The 21,287-nt window shown below is 43.2% G+C and overlaps 1 protein-coding gene across 2 annotated transcripts in view; it reads right to left on the bottom strand.

Moving 5' to 3' along the window:
- Positions 1-20,969, bottom strand: part of GALNTL6 (polypeptide N-acetylgalactosaminyltransferase like 6) — an 803,528-nt gene extending 782,559 nt beyond the window's left edge. Inside the window, exon 1 of one of the 2 annotated variants that reach the window (XM_032470884.1) lies at positions 20,920-20,969. Coding sequence is in view for 1 of the 2 variants with exons in the window: in XM_032470880.1 (XP_032326771.1) it covers positions 19,048-19,374 (327 nt within the window). In the remaining variant the exon portion in view is untranslated. Of the gene's footprint in view, positions 1-19,047; positions 19,751-20,919 lie in introns of those variants that run through there. The other variant, XM_032470880.1, reaches the window with a different exon arrangement.
- Positions 20,970-21,287: the final 318 nt, after the last annotated feature.

Below are 21,287 nucleotides of genomic sequence, written 5' to 3'. Positions count from 1 at the left end.
ACTGTAGATGCCAAATGTTGCATACTGTGCACTAAGTAGCCAATCTACCTAATTAATACATTTTACAAATTGGTAACCTCTAACTCACATTATAGGTATAAACTATAGTTAAGCTCTAAGACCTAAATAAAATTGCAAAACAATCTAGCCTCTAACACCTTAAATACTCAAGAGTAAACCAGTTCCATCACATGTACATATGCAAGGTTAGACCCCCGCCCCACACTCATGTAACCAGATAAGTGATCTAGCTGAACTCAGAAAGATGTCTTCTATTTGGCTATATCATTTTGCAAATTTTTTTAAAGTACAACACTGTATTCTATTCTTGCAGTACCCTAAGTAGAAAACCAAGGAAACTCAAACAGAAAATGTGTTCATCAACCTCATAAATTCTTTCAGATTGACTCGTAATCTCTAAATAATCTGTTTGCCAACTTATTTTCCCCCCCAAATCTAAACACAGAGTGAAGATGCTGAGAGAAGCATGCAGAATGTTCTTTAAAGGGTTAACCTAGGCATTGCCTTCGGTTCTGTGACTCATGCTGCTTGTTAACTATGACACCAACATGGTGGCTAGCGGCCACGGGTCCCCTCTGCAAGGTCCTTCTGTTGGACCTATCCTCTGTGGGAAGATAAAGCAAACCACGACCACGAAGCACCCCTGCCCCGTTCACCGGTGTTCTCTGTACACACCAGCCTGGATCCTTTGTTTAAATGTGCTTGACTTAGGTCTCTCATCCTGTACCTCCTGGCCCATGCCCGTAACAGAGGAGACCACTTCTCGTGACCTTCTAAGAAAAGATCTTTAAAAGGTACATCGGCACTTTCCCAGCATCAGTATCCCCTCCCTCTTCCTAAACGCCACAAACCATCGCCCATTGTACATGTGTGCAAAACGCAACATCGATCAACCACGACGTACTGTATGGAATGCAAGAGAAAACCGTCCATCACCTCATTATGCTTGTGTCCCTTGAAGGAAGGATTTCACAGAGTTTGCTGGGGCTGGTGTCCCAAACTACTGAGCCAGTCAATCTCTGGTGCCAATGTGACATTCCCCAAGGACAGAAGTACTGGGGACACCTTTGCAAAGCAGTGTTGTTACAAGGAAGATGACATTAACCTTGGAAAAATTAAGACTGGAATTAAGCCCAGGTTTGCCTGTTAACTCACTGAGTGATTCTGGCTGACAACCTTGCTTAGTTTCCTCATCTGACAGATGGAAAAAGGTTAGACCAGATTATCTCATTCATGTTGAAATGGCAATCCACCACATTTGGTGGTCAGGAAAACAATATTTGGTCTAAAACACTTGTATGCAAAATTACAGGATTCCCTGAAACTGCACATTAATTTCTGCACTATAGCATCTGCTTTTAACTGCTTTCCAAGTGTTAGCCTAAGGCCAGGAAATCGGCTGAAAAAAAGAGTTAATTTAATAACTAAAGGATTTTTTTTTTTTTTTTTTTGCTATTTCAATTCAAGCAGCTTCTCAATTCACACAAGAAACGTGCATGCAAAGTGTCAAGATAACGAGACCGCAGTGCATATTTGCTTGGCATTTTCAAATGGCTATAATAATTTTGCTAAAGCTCTGTTTCTCTAAGATGAGGATCAGCATGGGTTAGAGGGGCACGATCATTTGACAGGAAAAATAAAACAAAATGTGTCAGCTGTTCTACAATAATTCCTATAAGTAAATACGTGTATTTTAACAGACTAGACCAGATGTTTACTGAATAGGTCAAAGTCCATGCTATTATAAGTCTACACATGAGGCTAATTTAGCAACAGAGACATGTGATGCTCTATTATAACGTGGACTGTACCATCAGCAAAGAGAGGAGTTGAAGAGACGAAAATGAAACGTCTCATTACCACTGGACATGAACACACTTCATGTAACATTCAAAATATGGTATTATGTTTAGACAGTAGCAAAAAAATTGCAAGAGAAATGCAGAAACCACTATAAGAAGAGAAAGTGATCATTACTCAGAGTAGTTAAATTTTAGCCATGTATTCAGGTAGCATAGAATTTTTTTCCCTCTAACTCTATTCTGTTCTATATATTTATTTATTGAAGTACAGTTTACAATGTTGTATCAATTTCTGGTGTACAGGATGCTTCAATCATACATGAACATACATATATTCATTTTCATATTCTTTTTTCACCGTTAAGTTACTACCAGATATTGAATATAGTTCCCTACTCAGCCATAAACAAAGAATAAAATAAGGCCACTTGCAGCAACATGGATGGACCTGGAGATCATCATTCTAAGTGAAGTGAGTCAGAAAAGGAAAGAAAAACGCCACGTGGTACCACTTATGTGTGGAGATCTCCTTACTTTTTATGCTTTACCTCCATGGCTCTGACCCCGGAGCCCATGATGAACTAGAAACAAATCATTCTTATGCACACTTTCTAAGTGGTGTTTTCGATAGCCATAGGTCAATTTTTATATTTACTCAAACCTAATAAACCAGAGAAAAAAATGCATTTCCTAACAAGAAATAAAATTATTATTCAACACTTTCTGGCAGTGCACTCAGAAGTCTATCAATGCTGACAATGGACAAAATTAATACATACATAAGACATGTATGAAACACATCTATAATACATATGCATAAATATTCAATGCCATATACGCTGGAAGGAAAACACTGTCTATAGCCAGTCATGTGTAATAAAAAGTAGACACACACACAAAAGGAGAAATGAAATAAATTGACTTATAAAGTAAGTAGAAAGGAAAAGGGGGATGTCCTCCCCATTTTAAAGACGGGTTTGCGAAAAATAATGAATGAGAAAATGCTGACACACACATAAAACTGTTAATTCTTTTTTTTTAAAAGGACAAATAGGCAAAGCAAATATTTAATAGCTGTACTTGGATTAAAATATTTTAAAAATGTATTCTTTGTATAAGGCTTCATCAGAATCTGTATGCTGCATCAGTAAAATGAAAATGAAAACCTTTGCATGGAAAATTATCACAGAGAGCTCGCATTTCCATGTATCTACATCAGAAAGATACCGATGAATCTTCCAGAATAAATATACAACCACAAGATCACCAGCAAAGACAGAATGTGTCTCAAATACATGAAAACATGCCATTGCAGATATTCAGAGAAAACATGTAAAATTATATGAAGCTTTGTAAGTAAAAAAAAAAGAACTTTAGTGTTCAGGTCAGACACGGTGCTTAAACATGAACGCCCATATCTTCTCACCATCACCACAACATCCATAGGTGCACTTCTGTTAGGTGACAGCACCTGGAAAGTTCTGTCGCAGAATCTAAATATTATGACACAAGTCAATGTGGAATAGCATGTACTATTTTTCTGCAATTAGAAGAACGTTTTAAATAACATTTTGACTTATAAACGTCATTGAACTGATGACATTAAAGGAAAAGACCGAGTTAAGCAGCCCCTTCTGATGTTTCTGCATGCCTTTTTAAAGCTGAGTGCAGTCGATAAACCTTCCCATATTGAAAATCATTTTTATATACTATTGAGGGGAACAGAAAAGCCACTGAAATGAAAGAAGGTCAAAGTTAGGTGACTTGTAGTTGGAAATGTCAGCAAAAAAGCTTGAAAATCAAAGCTGACCATAATACCAGTACAAACGGGAGGAGCAGGTGATCACTGTGCCTGAATTAATTCCGCATCATGAAAAACATCGTGCAACCGTTTCATCAAACGCAGTGCTATTTAATCATCAGAACAGTAAGAGATTTTCCCCCAAGACACTGCATCAAATATGCTTCTGCCAAATAAAGCTTGCCATGTTTCCTCCAGCTGTTCTAATTTTTCCCCCTAATCTCTTTCATAAGTTTTACCCTTGAAAGTTCTCCCCTTCTCTCCTGGCTTCAACATCCCTGATACACAACTGCTAATTAAAATGAACGCAGGTAAATCAAGGCAGACTTTTTCAAAGGGAGGGGAGCTGCTGGAGTGAAGACCCGCCCTAGAGAATCAGACTGCCAGCTGTCCTAAGGTCTGAAGCACTCAAGTTAAAATCAGCCCCCAAAGTGTATCAGTCTGTACTTCCAAAACGACTCATTTTAACGCGTGTGTGGCATTATGCTTCCTTGCAGGTTGTATCAATGGGCTCCACCGCAAGCTTTTTTATTCATTAGGAGAGTTTTAAAAACAAGCCTTTCCTAAATTGCCATAGTTAATTAAAATAAGAGTCACACGGCTGCTGTTTACATAACTAGAGAAAGAAAAGTCAGTCATTGTATTTTGTTCCTGATCTCATTGGCTAGTTTGAAGGTGACTATGGCCTTTTGATCAGAGTTACAGGCATCATACACATAAGAGGATGCACAGATGTTAACATGTTTGATGAACTCTCACTGTGATTTTCAGTATTGGGGTCAGTCAAGTGTTGACATCACAGCATCTTCGTCACCAGTCAGGGTGAGACCAAAAGAACCAAACATGTCCATGGAATCTGAATTCCTGAGTAGGACACAGTCTACCTTCTCAGACGCACAGCTGCTCGATAAGACCTAACGTGAAATTTAAACATACCTGTTGGTTTGTGCATACTGTATTTTTTTTTTTTTTGTATAGAAACAGCTCAGCTCAAATAAGTTCAGCACAAAGAAAATAATTCATGCCTATCACTCTTCATTTTTTTTTCAACAAACACCTGTTGAGTGCCTCCTCTGTGCTCAAGCAATGCTAGGCACTGGACTTAAAAAGTGGGAAACGATAGACAGCTGCTACGTGTCTTAGATTCCTGGGGTCGCCATGCGAATTACCACAGACCAAGTGGCTTAAAACAACAGAAATTTATTCTATCACGGTTCTGGAGGCCAGAAATCCACACTACGCCTGGGGGCTCATATGGAATCTTTCCTGCCTCATCCAGCTTCTAGGGGCTGCTGGCCCCCTTGGTTACCAGGGCTGGTGCATGTCCTTCCAACCTCCACCTCCGTCTTCACTGCAGCTCTGTCTTCTGTGGTTCCTTCTTTTCTGTCCACCATGTCTCCCATGTGTGTCTCTTACAAGGACACTTGTCATTGGGTTTAGGGCCTCACAGGATAATCCAGAATAATGTCCACATCTCCAGATCTTTAAGTGAAATTACATCTGCAAAGACTCTTTTTCCAACTGAAGTAACATCTGCAGGTTTGAGTGACTAGTCTATGGACATAACTTTCCCGGGTCACCCTCTGACAGACCGCTAAGTTAAAACACTTACTGACTAATAATGAATAAACTAACTAGGCTGGTAGTTAACATACCAACTATGTTCCATTATAAAGACAGAAAAATAATTTTTTTTTTCTTAGGAAACACTTAGGAAAGGTGCTTAAGGATGGGGGGTGAGAAAAACTTTCCCAGAGAGAGCCTGAATAAAAGCAGAAACGATCCAGGCAAAACTGAAGACAGAAGATATACAAGTTCCTGGAGGAGTAAAAAACATGATATTCTCAGAAACCTGAAAAAGTCCAAAGGGTTAGAGCCTTGGCAGTGAGCAGTTCAGTTCATCAAGAAGAGTGTAAGACGGCAAAGGGGTATTCAAGAATCTGAACTTTAATCTAAAGGCGTCGATGAATGGATTTATGCATGGCAGTGGCCTGTTTGGTTAAGCAGTTATTTTTTTAGTTTAAAGCAAGAATCTATTTGAGCCATATAAACAAAAAGGTATTACATAAGAAAAACAATGTCACAACTTATCTAAGAACCTTAACATAGAAGCATTCTCTTTCATCTAAAAGAAAAATTAAAAGGTAACATTGGTATTCTACATATATATGTATATATTTGACAAGCGTGCATTAAAGAATTCTCTAATATAAACCATTTAAAATGTGGAGAATACTTTTGCAAGATGCAGAAGACCACTGTTAAGATGGCACACCCACAATTCTTAAAAAAACGTGCTACGGGAGATATAATTCACCGGAGCACTCACCTCGCAGATGTGCAGAAGCTGTGAAATCGTTCATCACTGGCTTCTGACTCCCACTTTTGCAGCTGTCTGAGTTTCAACACTGATTGGTATGGATTATGAATTACACAATTAATTAGTTTCCTTTTAGTGTTTCTGCCAAGGCTCCATATATAATGCATCTATTTAATATGAACACTTGAAACAGCAACACTGTTTGTATAGAAGTCACTTCCTTATGTTCTTTTGCCCCTTTCTATAAAGGCACTATGTTTAGAAAATAGTAGTTACAACAAATAGTGCTCTGGAACATCTGAAACTCCAAATCAGTGTGTCCCATCAACCATACATAGATCTAAGAAGCCTCAACTGAAAAGAACACAAGTGTACGAAGCTGGTAAATTTAAAGGTTATAAAATTGGTTTATTGTAAAAGCAACTCAAGAATACCCAGTTAAACTCTTGTCCCAATGCCACCCAACATGACCAAAAAGCAGGTAAAACGCTTTTATATTAGGAACAAGGACAGTAACACAAGAAAAAGACCAAATCTAGGCTGTGATTCTGACTCAGAAAGAGGACTCCTTTTGGTCAGCACCGAGGGTACAACGGCTGACGTACAACTGGGTGAATTCAAGTTCAGGGGAAGCGAAGAGCTCCGTATTTTTGTTTTGCGGGTGGGCTTAAGAGATTGAAGTTTTAGGAACAACTGCCTTTAATGACAGCAAGATGAAGACAAGTCTTTATTGAAGAAAAAGAAGCTTATAAGGTTCTTTAAGCATTCTGGACCAACAGTTACTGGCTGCCGTGAAGACCGATGAGAGGACAGGTTGGAGGCAGAAGCACCACGTGGGAGGTCTCCCACCGACACGCAGAGAAGTGTGTACGCGGGTCCCAACTAGGGTGGAGACAAGGGGATAAAGAGACGTGGATGAACTCAAGAGAGATATTTCAGAAAGAACTGCTCGTGCTTCGATCAACTGAATCTGAGAGGAAAGAGAATGAAGACAGCAATGATAATGAATACCAGGACGGAAGACAGCAGCTTCACTTCATTTAGGCGAAGAGACGCCAGAGGACAGAGGCAGGAGAGGAAGGAGAGAGGGATTTCACTGCAGACACTTACAGTTTAAGACACCTGTTTCTAGATTTCAGATTGGCACGCGGACAACATGCTCAGAGGGAAATCCGGACTCGAGGTGGTGATGTGGGGGTTACCGCCTTAAGTACGGTAACTGAAATTACAAGGGGGCTGCGTGAGATGCCCTTCCTTCCAGGGTGAGTAAGAAATAATCACAGAGATCCTGAAGAATATAGTATCTTAAGGAAAGGATGGTAGTAGGAGTCTGTAAAGGATGCTGGTAAATGCGTCCATGCGTGGGCACAGGTTGGGATGGGCAGTGGGGACAGGAGATTTCAAACAGGCGTCTGCGTGGCGAAACTGACATACTCGCAAAGGATCGGTCTTCCTGTTTAATATTCTTTCTCATTTTCCAACCCTGCTGAGTCCATCCTCTTGTCTCCTCAAGCTTCCCACCCCAGCAGCTCTTGTCCTCAGATGAAGATGACTGTTTCAAATACGGGAGCATGTTTAGTTAAATTCTCTCAATTCATACGGCTAATGAGAAGTATTTTTGGAATTAACTGCCAAGAGATGAGACAATGGTGAAAGCAGTTAACAGAGATCTGAAGAGCTGGGTTCAGCCTGAGGTGTGCAGAAGCTGCAGAAAGTCAGGAGTTGAAGGCATCACATTTGGTTACTAAATTTGTTTTGCTCCGGCTCCCAGCGCCCATCAAGAGTGGGAGAAACCTGAACAGTACTGATGTGAAGGATGGATCAAAGCAGAAAAGGCTGAAAATAAATGAATGAGAAGAAAAAAAAAAAATCAATACATGAAATTCCTAAAAAAAAAAAGTTCTATCCATAATCTGGATAGAAGTTCCACATTTATCCCACAGCTGGGGACACTGCTGCGTGGTAACAGGAAGCATGGAGAGAACTGGGGAAGAGTGCAGGTCCTTTTTCTGATTTTCATGGCATGGAGTCTCGGGTGTCCCAGCACAGAGGTGCTGTGCTGTCAGTGAGGATGCGGCCAGGCTGTCTGCTGAGCACGATAAGAGAGCTGGAGGCGTGGGGGTCTGAGGGACAAGAGAAGGTGGGAAGGCAGCTTTGGGAAACAGCGGAGAGAGCTGAACAGGAAACAGAGAGTCAGTCTTCACCGGTGGTTCTGGCTTAATTGTGCCAGTTTGTGCTTTAAAGTTACAAAAGATCATTTCCCTTGGGGTGACACAACCAGGCGGTATTTACTTTCTGATTACATTGTTTCCACGAAGGTGGCAGCTCCCACTGTCACAAACAAAACAGTAATGACAAAGCTCAACAGGAGAATCCTTGAGCTAATATATATATTATATTATTATTATTTTCAAAAACTGGAAATGCAGGCTCAACAGAACCTCTTTTCTATGATATGAAAGACTCAGGTTTTTTGTGTTTTGTTTGTTTTTTTAAGCGTTCCAAGTCTTTTATCCACTCATGGGGCCAATTATTGATCAGCTCAATCCTTACATGAAATTGTTCTTAAAAAGAAAATTTCAAAGGGGACAGGGGAGGTGAGAAGCAAGAAAAAGGAGGGAAGTGGGGGAGGCGAGAGAATGGCTTGAGTTTCTACCCCTTCTTGAATAATATCCCCTTGCCGTCCGTGGTGTTTATCTTTCCCTCCACATTTCACACAACAGAACTCAAGGTCTCTGCCTTGGCGTGCTGAAGGACCGCACAGAACATGCAATTTCCTTCAGCCTGTGAAAGAAAAGGTGAAAGTTTCCACAGAAGCGAAGGGGGAACCCAGTCCCATTGCACAGTTGTTCCTCTGACATCCTCTGTTAGACAGTCTTGAAAACGACCCAACTCACTCAGCTGGGGAATGAAGGGGGCTGACTTCCCTCACCTCCCAGCTTTACACTGGCACTCTGTTCCTGCGCTTCCAGACAGCTCCTTCCCGGAAGCGCCCGCAGAGGCAACGAGGAAGCACTTCCTTCCTCCAGTTGCTATCCTGCCCCAGTCACTAACCACCTCACTCTTGGTTTTTCCCATTCTCTGTCACTGTCGGATGCAACCAGAATAATAACCTTAAAATTCCAGTTATGCAAAATAACAGAATAAAATATTCAACCCTGAAGACCGTTTTAGATAATCCTCTTTGGGAGCTTAGACTGATTTAATGATACAATTTATAACATGTTTTTTATCCCTTGAGGGTAGAGCGCACACTGAGAAATCAACCTCACGTGGAGGGAACACCGCTCCTGGTTGGATACACTGGGAGAACTAAGTTCCCTGCTGAAATCTAGTTTCTTCTTGACATCTAGGGCTGTCTGAGCCCTTGGCTCGAGTTGTAAACTTATAAACTAAGAGCTGTGTTGTTTCCATAAGAGTAAAAAAGTGAAAGTAAAAAGAAATTAAAGCTGCTTCAAATATTTCTTAAATGCAAAAACAGTTGCATCCTCATGATGGGTCCATAAAAGAAACTAGTGCAGGAATGTACTTTTCTTTTTTATCCAACCTCCATTCTCTAGATTCTAACCCATAATAATATCTAACCCTTTAAAGTAGCTCGCCATGTGCAATCCAGTTTTCCATTAACTTCTTAACCTTCACATCAACTCAATCAAGTAAGCACTATTATTATACCCATTTTAGAAATGGGAACTCTAAGGCTCAGAGAAGAGAAATAACTCATTCAAGGTCAAACAGGCAGTAAGTAACAGAACTGGGACTAAAAGGCATCCTGGCTCTGTTATCCACGCCCTGAACCACCGTGCATATTTCCTCTCATAGTTGAGTTAGTGTAATTTCTTGTGTTGCTATGGTCTAAGATACCTCCAATGCCATTGCCAGGATGGGGAATTACACCTAGTCCAACACTTTGCATCGGTCAGAATAATCACCATACGACCCTAAAATTTTGAAAGCCTCTTTCTGCATTTATAATACAGGGACAGTAATTGTAAATCTATCATGTTTGTTGTGACTGTTTAAGAATCGCTTATCATGGTATCCAGCACTTGGGAAGAACTCAGCAAGTGTTACTGTAACTTTGGTTGTTAGTACAGTTGCCTTTCATGATTTTCACTCGTATCGTTTGTATCATAATGATTTTATTACGTCTATCATCCATCTATTATCTTGAAATTCTTGGCAAATGAACACTACCATCTCCTTGCCCTTGTAATAAATACCCTCCACCCCACCCCACCATCCAATTTATTACACTTAGGGCCTTGCTTTTTCCTTTGCTCTGGGTACCTGGTCATTTATTTGACAGGTACATTGTTGTCTTATTGGTCAGGTGGCTGCAGGTATATATATATAAAAAATACCATAATAAACATCTAAATACCTTTCTGTCCTTTATCTAGATATTATATATGTGTGTATATGAATACACACACACATACACACACACACAGTTTCCCATTTGATACATTTCACAAATGTTTAATTTCCTCTCCAAATTAGTAAGACAACTGCATAGGAAAAATCTCAGACCTCCCTGCCAAGAGGCTCCCAAACTATTAAAAACACAGGCTCTAAATTTACCTTTGAGCTCAAAACAAGCTTTTCTGCATCTCTCCTTCTGCGTGCCACTGCATCTCCACTCTCCTTAGGGACCAGTTCCTCCCTCTCTCCCTGCATCAGCCTGTCTTCTGGCCGCCAGTCTCCTACCCACCAGAACCCCGCATTCGGCCGTGTATGTCAACGCCGATCCCACCGATAGCCCCCATCTGTCAGTCTTCCCCTTTCATCTTTTACTATTTTGTTGGTTCCTCTACACTCTGTGTAACTACAATCCAGAGGGTCACCCCCTAACCAGCCACCTTTCCAAACTCTTCACGTGGCTGAAACCATGTGGCTGTTAATGCTGCACAACGTTTTCTCTTTCCATGGGTCCTGAAAACAGGGACTCAGAGTCTGCCTCTGTGCCTCCCTTGACCTGTGAATCAGGTTCTACAGAAGAATTTGTCTCTGGATTGTTGGAGGTTTAGTTGGCACAGAAAACACTTAGGGCCACGCACAAATATTGAGTGATAATGTGTCTCTACCTCTTCTAAATGCTAAACGATTAGAGACCTCCTTCATATAAAGTCATTTAATCCATCCCTACGTTACAGCCTTTTCTTAACCAATAGATTGTAAGCTCGTTGCAAACAGGTTTACTTCTTTATCCTTTATTTGCTTCGGGGCCCACACAGTCTTATGCACGTATCCAATAAAAACCTATCTTTCCAAGAATGGACAGGCAAATTGGTCGTGGTATATTTTATACGTTGTAATATACTTTCATTAGATTTACACAATATTAAGTTCATTTACTACCTTCAGAGAATGTTCTAAACACTGTTAAAAAGGTAGCAATGCTCTTGTGAACGTTCCCTTCGTTGAATATTTACTAAGTCCCAGCCAATACACGAAGCCAGTGTGCTCTCTTTGCCACCCTTTTAAGGGGTAACGTCTGTCTCAACGTATGAGGGACTGTGGTTCAAAGATGCCAAGTGACTTGCCATGGACGAAATGTTGTGGCCAGTGGGGAGACCAGCATATGAACTTAAACAATCTGACCTTCCCTCAGCCTAGTCGCAATCCGGCCAACTTTCACACCAGGACCCAGCTCAGCATTCACCCCCTGCAAGAATCAAGGCCTTTCCGGGGAGTCCAGATCATTCCCTTGCTTTTCCAGAAGCCCATCACACACAGAGAGAATGCTACTGTGCATCACTTGCTCCTTTGTTTCACGAACATCAACTGTATCTCCAGTTGGCCATTGGGATGATTAAGAATGGGTACAATGCAATAATTCTAGAAGGTAGCCTTGTGGTGACTGAAGCACTTAACAACCCTTTCCACTTTGCTGTTTAACTTGTTGTCTTCAGAATATTCCAAGACTCTCATGACCAAGTTTTAAACAATAGGAGTAGTTCTCAGATTCTGGCTTGTAAAAAATGTAGGAAAAAACGATGCATCTATGTGAGACATGAACTTTATTTGTTATAGCAAATGAGGGTGGTCACCACAAAGAAATATCACTGCCTCTCTTTTTTCCCCCTCTTTTATCAAAAGCTTCAAACTTAGAATAATTTTCAATGCAACATACAAAAAAATCATTTTTCGCAATAAACAATTATATGTAAAATAAAACTAACACTGTATCCTTAAATGTTGGACAAAAAAGCATGGGGGGAAAGCCCTTGTATCTTCTATACTCTGCTTATCTGTTTCCTCCCTGGCCCTCCCTACCAGATGCAACACACCAGTGGCAAGCCCTGGACCACAGTCATTGCCCTGTTCGGCTGTCCTGACATTGCCTTGCAAAGAGAAACCATCTGTAAATATTTATTAAGCAAACACTAATTACCTTGCTAAAGACAATGATTGCTTATAAATGCTTATAGTATGTACAACAACAATCTACAGTCATTACCTCCTGTTACATGCTGTTCAAGATACTAAGCATTGAATCCTCACCATAAATCACACCACCAGGGACGTACCATCGCCTCCATCTGACTTAGGAGAAAACTGACCTGAGGACGAGCTATGATGCACTGAATGTCCCAAAGTGCTAACTGCTGGAACCAGAATTACTAAAGGAGCACAAGGCGCTACGGGAATACTGGCATTTCTCCTCAAACTGAGTCCAAGTGGATTCTCTTGCTGGGGAGACATGCCAAGTTTAAGGGGAAAAAAAAGTCAACTCACTCAATCTTGGGTGGGAGCCCTGACCACCTGGTCTTTTTATTATGATTTTTTAAAAGTTCAAAACGATTGATAATAAAGTTCTGTGACTCTGGCTGTCTCAGCTTCAAGGACTAAAGTCTCATTCTGTGAGTATCTGAGTGACTTCAGTACATTCAAAATTAGCCTTCTCTGCCCTCACTGAGACACCGCAGTCCCTGCTGGCAGAGAGATGGCAGCCCCTTCCACGGTCTCTGGCAAACACGACTTCACTGATCCTGTTGCTAGATCACAATAAACCACCCTCTTCAGAATCTGTGTGACTCTCTCTTCATTGTGATGGGCATACTTGTCAAAGAGGTGGTTCCCAGACAGACGCATTTTCTTCCTCTGTCCCCACACTTTCCAAGAATTAAATTAATAGCATTTAAATGACGCTTCAAGCTCGGTTGACAAACAGCTTTTTGTGGATCCAAAGCCATGGAAGAAGCGAGGAAAAGTTATGAAAGTAAAAAAGAAAATTGTAGAAAACGAAGCCGTTGGGTGCATTTATTTTCCCTTCAGAAGGGAGCCCGTGTGTGTGGATGTGTGCATGCGTGTGCACGTGCAGCTGAGTGGACACGTGCGATGAACACATTTAATTGCAGAAAACTGCCGATCCAGCCCACATCTCCCCCCACTATACCAGAAGTAGAACAGTTGACGAAAACACTGATGTGATTTATCGTAAACCCTAAATGTATCTGTATTTGTTCTCCCTCTTTCTAGCCACCGTGTCGGAGTTTGGAGGGACAAACGTGAGCACGTTAGTAAGGAGTGGAGAGGGCACTGGTGTCTGGACATCTCTGGATGCCCCGTCCCTTCTTTTCAACTTTAAATAAAGCGAGTGTACCTCTATTATTTGTGCCTGTCTAAATACACCTTCTCACCGGTACACACGTTTCTTATTTGGACTTTGCTGTCACTGCTGCCCGCTCAAGCATCGCAAGGACGTTCTGAGGGAACGCAGGGATTAGTCGGCTCCGAGGTGTGACAGACGGAGGTCGTCAGGAGAGCGATTATCTAGTTTATGACGGTCTGTCTTCACCTTAGTTATGGTCTCCAGAAGTTCCCCTCTCTTGGCACATTTGCGCCTTTGGCTCCCTAACACTCCTTTCGCAAAGACATATGCAACTATGAAGGAGAGAGAGGAAAAAGGTGGTCACATCTGATGGTTCTAAGGATCTGGAGCGCCCAGCGCTCACCCCTCCATCCTAAGCCAGCGAAGCCAATGAGGACGAGAGAGGCAGCCGGACAAGACGTCCCCTCATCTGATGCTCTGCCCGCTGACAGTGCGGCCAGCTTTCCTGATTTTAGCTCCTAATCCTTCGTTTAGGGTTATTCTTGATGCACCTCGGCTGGCGTTCATTTGTATAAAGTGTTTCAACGACAGAAGAGGTAGCAAATGTCCCTGCCGGTTGTCATGGCTACTCCTGAGAAAACCTGAACGTGCAAAACTCAATTATCTTCTCTACACACTCAAAACACCCAAACTTTCTCACCCTTTTCCCTATTCCACCCTTGATTTGGTTTCTTAAAAAAAAAAAAATGTATAGGAGGCTAATTGATTCAGCACAGCTTGCTCAGAAATGAACACAGGGAGAAAAAAATATCTTATTTATTTATTTTACCAGATTGTGAACAGAAGACTGTGTTCCACAAGGTCTCCCATGGGGCAAGGCGAGGAACTAATCATGTCGAGATCCACTAGGTCATAGACAATAATGAAGACACTTGGCACAGGGGTCTGTGTGGAGCAATCCTGCAGCAAGTCAGAATGGATTTTACATAAATTCAAGAAAAGGTCCTTTAGAACCTTAATTTAAAATCTGCAGCTTAGCTAATTAAGAACCGTATGGCTCAAACCAATGCACCAGTTCACGCCTAGTGTTGATGTACCATCCTGAATGCAGACGGAGCAAAAAACCTTACTTTTTTTTCCCCTGTTTTTAGCTCTTCCCATATCTAAGATGTTTGCTGGAGAAGAAACACAGACACATTTTTCAGCTTTATGGTCAGTGTGACAAAGGAAAGCACCACATGGTTTACATAAACTCAGTACCAATGATCTGACCTCTTCACATCATGAGACCAGTTTAAAATGCCACAGGAAAAAAGTTCTTTCCAGAAAAATGATTCTCCCCCAAAGTGTGGTGCTGGTGGGCATCAGGAGAGCTGGACAGAGACGCTGAGGAATCTCAGCAGATATTGTTTTCATGTATATAATGCAGGTTACGCCCCACATCTGTCAAGTACAGTTTCTGTGTGTGTGTGTGTGTGTGTATGACTGAAAACAAAATACCACCTCCAGTACTTCCCACAGCCAGGACTTGAGCTCAGGACCTGATGCACCTTGTTACGGTGCAAGATTGCTTAGCCCTATTTTATAAACAGAAATTCTGAAGCACCAAGAAATAAGAAGGTTCTACAATTTTAAAGTGACTTGAGTGTCTGTTGCTGTCTGTTTGTCTCATCAGGTAAAAATAATCCAGGCCAAACATGAGCTTCGAAAATCACGCAGAACAGTTATGAAGGTGTGTGATTTAAAAGTTCTGGGATTCTGAGCCTTGCTTTTATTTCAAAAATTGCAAAACTGTCTTTACATTCTGAATATTTTTAATTATTTCTGCACATACGTTACATGAGCTGCATCTCAATTTAGTTGCTAAACTACAGCTGCTTTAAAAAAATTCATCTCTTTAATAGACTTACGAGAACGAAGTGTTTAGGGCTAGTTTTCCTTCACCTGGACTTGCACACGTGATTTCAAAGAGAGACACAGTATTGCTGGATGTGGCAGCTTTGCTCTAAAATACTGCTTTCCTGTAATTATCGCCCTAAAGCACAGCTTAATTAAGACCTAAATACACAACTTCAATTTAACTGCAACTGAATCCAGGGAAGAGCAGCAACTCAAAATTTAAAAGGAAGAATGAAATTAAGAAGCACTATATACTAACCATATAGTAATCATTTCAGCTAAGTATCATATTCATTGTCAACAGACTCATTTTTAATTTACGTATATGCTTCTAAATGACATAAAGGAGATATTTACAGCATCCCAATAACAACAAAAAAAGGAACAGACATAATTCAACTGAAAACAATGTGACAATTGTGAGTGATATTTTAATATCATCTAAACAGGAACTATAAAATATTTTATAAAATCATTATTTCTATATAATGTTCATAAAATCTTAAAATTATTAAAAGCTCAATATTTACTTCAGTAACTTGATTCCAATTTTGCAGAGCCCATCCAATAAAATAAACCTTTAAATTATTCTGTTATTGTAACTTTGTTTTTGTTTGTTTTTTTTTTTTTTTTTACTCCTCTTTGGTTCCATGAGGGTCTAAAAGAAGCCCTTTAGATGAACAATTTAGGAATTTTTATTTCATATTTTTCCTGTATCATATTTTTTCAGGACAAATATTGAATGTTATGGGAATTATTACAAATGCTGATTTTAATGTGAAAACACTATAAATACAAATGATTATTTTGTAATAGTATAAAAGACTTAAGAAAAACATGCAAAATATTAAACATCACAACAACTAATGCACAGCTCCTATCAATGTTTTCTCTGTTACCTCCTTTTAATTTACCTCAGAAGAGAGTATTACTGTCGATACTGAATGTTAGACAAATTATTAGTGATGAGCTCTGATAACACAGAAATCAAGAGGGTTTAAAAGTATTAGCATTTCTATGATTTTGAGTTGCTATAAATTAAAGTATTTTCCTGCAACCCACTGCAAATTAAACTATTTCAAACTGTGAAAGTTCCCCACTCCTGTGACCATGCTTAGAAGCAGAAGTGCTCCGTCACACATCACTGCTCAAACCACCGTCTGTCCTCTGGGCACGTGACTGGTCTGGAACCGCTTCAGTGCTGACCAGCTGTCAGTGCTTCCATCACCATGTCACTCTGACCCTGAGCATTTTACAATTTGGTGACAAATACAGCAAAAGATAGTTTTTGAAGAACATTTAGCAATTAACCACGAAACTATCCCTTTAAAATAAATTACTAAATTTAAAATGACACATTATCCAATAGTCAAGTTCTGTGCTTCAACTGGAAACTTAGGTATCAAGCTGACGTGCTGACTTTGAAATGTGGATACATTAGCAAAATATTACATCACAATATCAAGCATGCTTAATTCATTATCACAAGTCACTTGTTACTTAATCAAGCGCATCTATATATACGTATATTAAGTATGACTTAACTCTTACTTATCCAATACCTGTATAATGATGCCAACATGCCCTAATTTTCTTTCCAATAAGACTTAATAATGGAATAAAACCAATAAAAGCTTATCTTTTCCTCTTTTACAATGAAGTCCAACAGTAAGTGATAATTCATTTCTGCCTTGTCAACGTTATTTCGTGTTTATAAGAAACATTCATTTTAAAAGCATTACTTAGGTTAAAAACAACCTGAAGTATGCAGCTGACATTCATTTTGTGGCATGTGCTGCCTTTTGGTTATTAAAAGCTGCTCCCTAGGGCTGGGAAGCTGGGATGCCACAAGATTCCCATCAGTCTCAATCACTTACTGTACAAGGTACGAAACTTTGAGAAATAGCTTCTTTTCTTGCCGCCCCAGTGCCTTTCCAACCCACTAACTTATCACCTGATACTAAGTACCATTTGCACCACAAGACAACCGTAAACAAGGAAACCATTTCAGAGATGATAATAACAAGTCAGAGAGTTGGCTTGCCATATTTTATTTTTTTTACGCCACTGCACAAACAGATTTCTCATGAAGGGTCAAAATCAATAAGAGCTGGTGTGAAAGTTGTAACTAGCTCACGAATAAGATTAATTAGTGTTTTATGTTAGCTATACCAGCAAATAATTCAGATGGCTATTGTTAATTTAATTGGTGAAATTCAAGGAAAAATCATTTTGTTTCTGTCATTTTATCAATATTGGAATGGAAATTTTAATAATAGTAGTTAATGTTAATAATGAACTGCTAATGTTAATAGAATCTCATTATTTTCTCTTAAGGGTTGGAGAAGTAAATGATCTATATAGGAAACAAATAATTTCACATCCAAAGTACCTAGCTTCTTCTTTTTTTCTTTTTTACTGGAATGATAAAACAGAATATACTTCAAAGTTCCACCCTTATTAGAAAGGCTGATAGAGATAAACAATGAAATGGAAACAACTCAGCATTTTTCCCCAAAATTCCAATCCATCAAAAACCCATGAGCAACTAGTTATCTTTAAAGTGTAAAGACTGGTAATCATTACTTGTCATAATGAAAAAGCAGATTACTTTCCAGTGTTTCTCAAGGACCCACTCACTGTGGGAAAAGAAATTAAACTTTGTTAAGCAAAAGAACAAATATTTAATTGTCATTAGTATTTATCGCTGTTGCCCACAAACGGACCACTTCAGCACCTTCTATGTTTGTCATGGGCGATGACCCTTGAAATTAAGATTATTAATATTCCAAAGCGGTGCACAGGACTAGCTGGAAAAGTGTTCTATCAATATCATGAGGAAGGCTGCATTCTGCCATTAAAAGTTGAATCACAGAAGCTGTTTTATTTATTAGTAAACAAGGAGCTCAACAATATGGAATTTCATCAACGTTTTGTAAAGGGTATTTTGCCTTATTGCTAAGAAAGTTATTTTGATCCACGTTAAGCCATAAGCAATGCACGCACTAATGGACTGCTCGCTAAGTGAAAAAACAAAAAAACCCAAAAAACCCACTACATGGTGGAAAGCTTTTAGCAGCAAGCTGTTACCACCAGACGGGGAGCCTGAACCACCTCCTTAGTGACTGCCTGAAGACCCCACACAGCACCTTGGCAACAGGGAAGGAGAAACACACTTCACATCTCCACAGGGCAAAAAGCAGTCCCTAAGCAAAAATTACAACCAAAAATACAGTAAACCGTAACTTGTTTTTTTGAGAACCATTTCTCAAGTTTAACGATTTAATTCACCCATTTCGCTTTAACACAGACCCCCCCCCCCCAAACTCCATGAGAAGCCCAAACCCCCGAGGCTGAACTTGCACCAAACCCACTCGCACATCCTTTCATCCACCTCAAGCCAAAATCAGCCTGAAGAAGAATGCTGACAGCTCACTCCCTCCTCTGGAACGCTCACTCTTCTTCCCTAGTTTATTTCGCATGTCACCCTGTCGCCGGCTACCTGCTCATACCCGTCTCTAAGGCTGGTAACACCAGCTCTGCAAAGACCCAGGAGGAACCCCAAGGCTGCCCCTGCCCCTGCTCGCCGTGTGGGCAGCTGCACGCCCGACCATCCTCCGGGCATCCTCCTCCGCACGGTACTTACCTGCTGCTCCCCGGGCTCCGCAGACTTCACCAGGTGCTTCTCCTTGTACAGAGACCAGAGACCGACATTGGGCAGGAAAATTAAAGCCACCATGAACAACAGAGTCATCTGCAGAAACCTCTTCTGTTTTCTCTTCATTGCAAATGGTAACAGAGAAGGAAAGTTACAGGAGGTGGTCCCCTGGCCGCGTCTGGAATTTAACGCCAGGGTCCTTTCCTCTCCCCTGCGAAGCACCAGAAACTGAGGGGAAGCTAGAAACTTTTGTTGCGTGCTCAGCACCAATCTGCACGATTCAGAGGGACTTGGGCATCTGCAGAACAAACGCATAGTTACTTTCCCCCCAGAACACTGTGACGAAGGCGTTATCTATTGGCTCAGAAGTAAATGACTTGACGGAGGAAATCGTTAAGCCCATCGACCTCCATTAAAAAAGCAACGGAGTAAATATGATCGTTTCATAGACTAGTACGTAAGTTATGAAAAAGTCAATTGCATGCTGGATACGGAAGACGACTGGCAGTCCGCTGCTCGCCCCCTCGGCGCGGGAGGGCGCGGCGGGGCGGGGGAGCAGGTCTGCGTGGGACGTGGCGCAGCCCCGGCAAGTGTCAGGGGGAAGTGTCCGCTTCTGACCCCGGAACGTCACCTTGCTGGTCTTCCCTGAAGGTCTCCTTCTGTGCTCCCCCCGGGAGAACCCACCTGAACCCGAGTTCAAGTCCCTCCGCGGCCAGCGCGCCCTCGGGCTCCCGGGGGTCCAGCGACTCGGGGTCCGAGGCAGAAGTGCCGTGTGGAGAGAGGGCCACAAACTCCTGGATGCTCACGCGCGGCGCACACCCTCGTCCGCAGGCAGCGGCTCGGCGACCCGGGGACCCGGGGACACTAGGCTCCGGAGGTCGGCGGAGTCCAGCCGGGAGGCGGCGGCCCCGCGCCGTCTGCGCTCGCGCGGCGCCCGGGCCGCGGTCCTCCGCCAAGTGCGCGCCCTGCCCATCGATCGCCCCCCTTCCTCAGTGCCGCTCTCACGCGCCGGCGCTCGCGCTACCATCCTCTCCCGGCGACCGAACGAGCCCCAGGGAACATCGCCGCACCTGGAGGGAGACGCTCTCCGTCTCCCGGCGCAGGGGAGGGCGGGTGGCGCCCGCCGAGCTGGGCAGGCTGGCGCGCGCGCGCGGAAGGGCGAGCCGGCAGGGGCGCGCGCTGCTCCCGCCGCCGTCGCCTAGTCGCCTGCATGCGCGGGGACGAGGCTGTGCAGCCACGTGCGGGAGCCCGGGACGGGAGGGGCGGGCCGTCCCCCGCTTCCAGCGCCTACATCAGCAAACCCTGACGCCGGGACGCCGAGGAGGGCGACGCCGCCGCGGGACCGGGCCTCGAGCTCCCCGCCCGCGCTGTCTCGTTCCCCGCGGGGAGCCGGCGCCTCTGCCCGCCTCACCCCTGGGCGCCGGGCCGGCCACGCGGGAGGACAGGGCTCCGGCTGCTCGCGGGCTTTCCGCGGGCTGATCCACGATGCGGGCGGGCGCGGAGGTGACCGAGTCCCGCCGCCCGGCCAGGTGCGTCCAGGAGGAGGACACGGACCTGAAGCGAGGCCGGGCGGAGGCTCGGCTCGGGCAGCGGCTTCCGGAGCGACGCCGTGGAGCTGGGGGCGGCTTACCTGGGTCTGCACACGCCCGGGTCGGGTGAGACTGGCCGTGCCACCCCCTCCTCCCCCGCCCCGCGCCTGGGCACTACGGGGCCACCTGTCCCTCTGACCTCGCACACACCCTCTCCCCCCGCACGGTACCCCGGCCGGGTGGGGGGTCGAGCTCGGGCTCGGGCGGGAGGGCCTCCTCCCTCTCCCCGGCCCCGAGATGCGCCACCGCCCCTGACCGCACACGCACGAACCTGCAGCCGCGTGTCCAGGGGACCTGGGTGCCTGGCACCGAGCAGGGGGACTCCCGGGATCGGGGGACTCCCGGGATCCGGGGCTCAGAACTCCGGGAGGAAGGGGGACTTGAATGAGGCGACAAGCATGCACGCGATGCGCGCTGTGTCAGCCAGTGCAGAAGCGAAGGGAAACGCCATGGTCACCTCTTTGTTAGCACTAGATGTGATGCCCACATGCTGGGCGGGATGCGACTCTGGGTCCAGAGCGGTGTTTTCTCCCCCTCGTCTCTCCTCCCTCGCTTCTCCATCTCTCTGCCCCCGCCCTCCTGGTCTCCTCCCCGCCTCTGCCTCCCACTTGTCTCTCTCCAGCCTCGCTTGATGAAGAC

This window comes from Camelus ferus, chromosome 31 (assembly GCF_009834535.1).
Source record: "Camelus ferus isolate YT-003-E chromosome 31, BCGSAC_Cfer_1.0, whole genome shotgun sequence".
Taxonomy (NCBI): domain Eukaryota; kingdom Metazoa; phylum Chordata; class Mammalia; order Artiodactyla; family Camelidae; genus Camelus; species Camelus ferus.
Note: the sequence above shows the minus strand (reverse complement) of the source record. Positions and strands in the feature narration are given on the sequence as shown.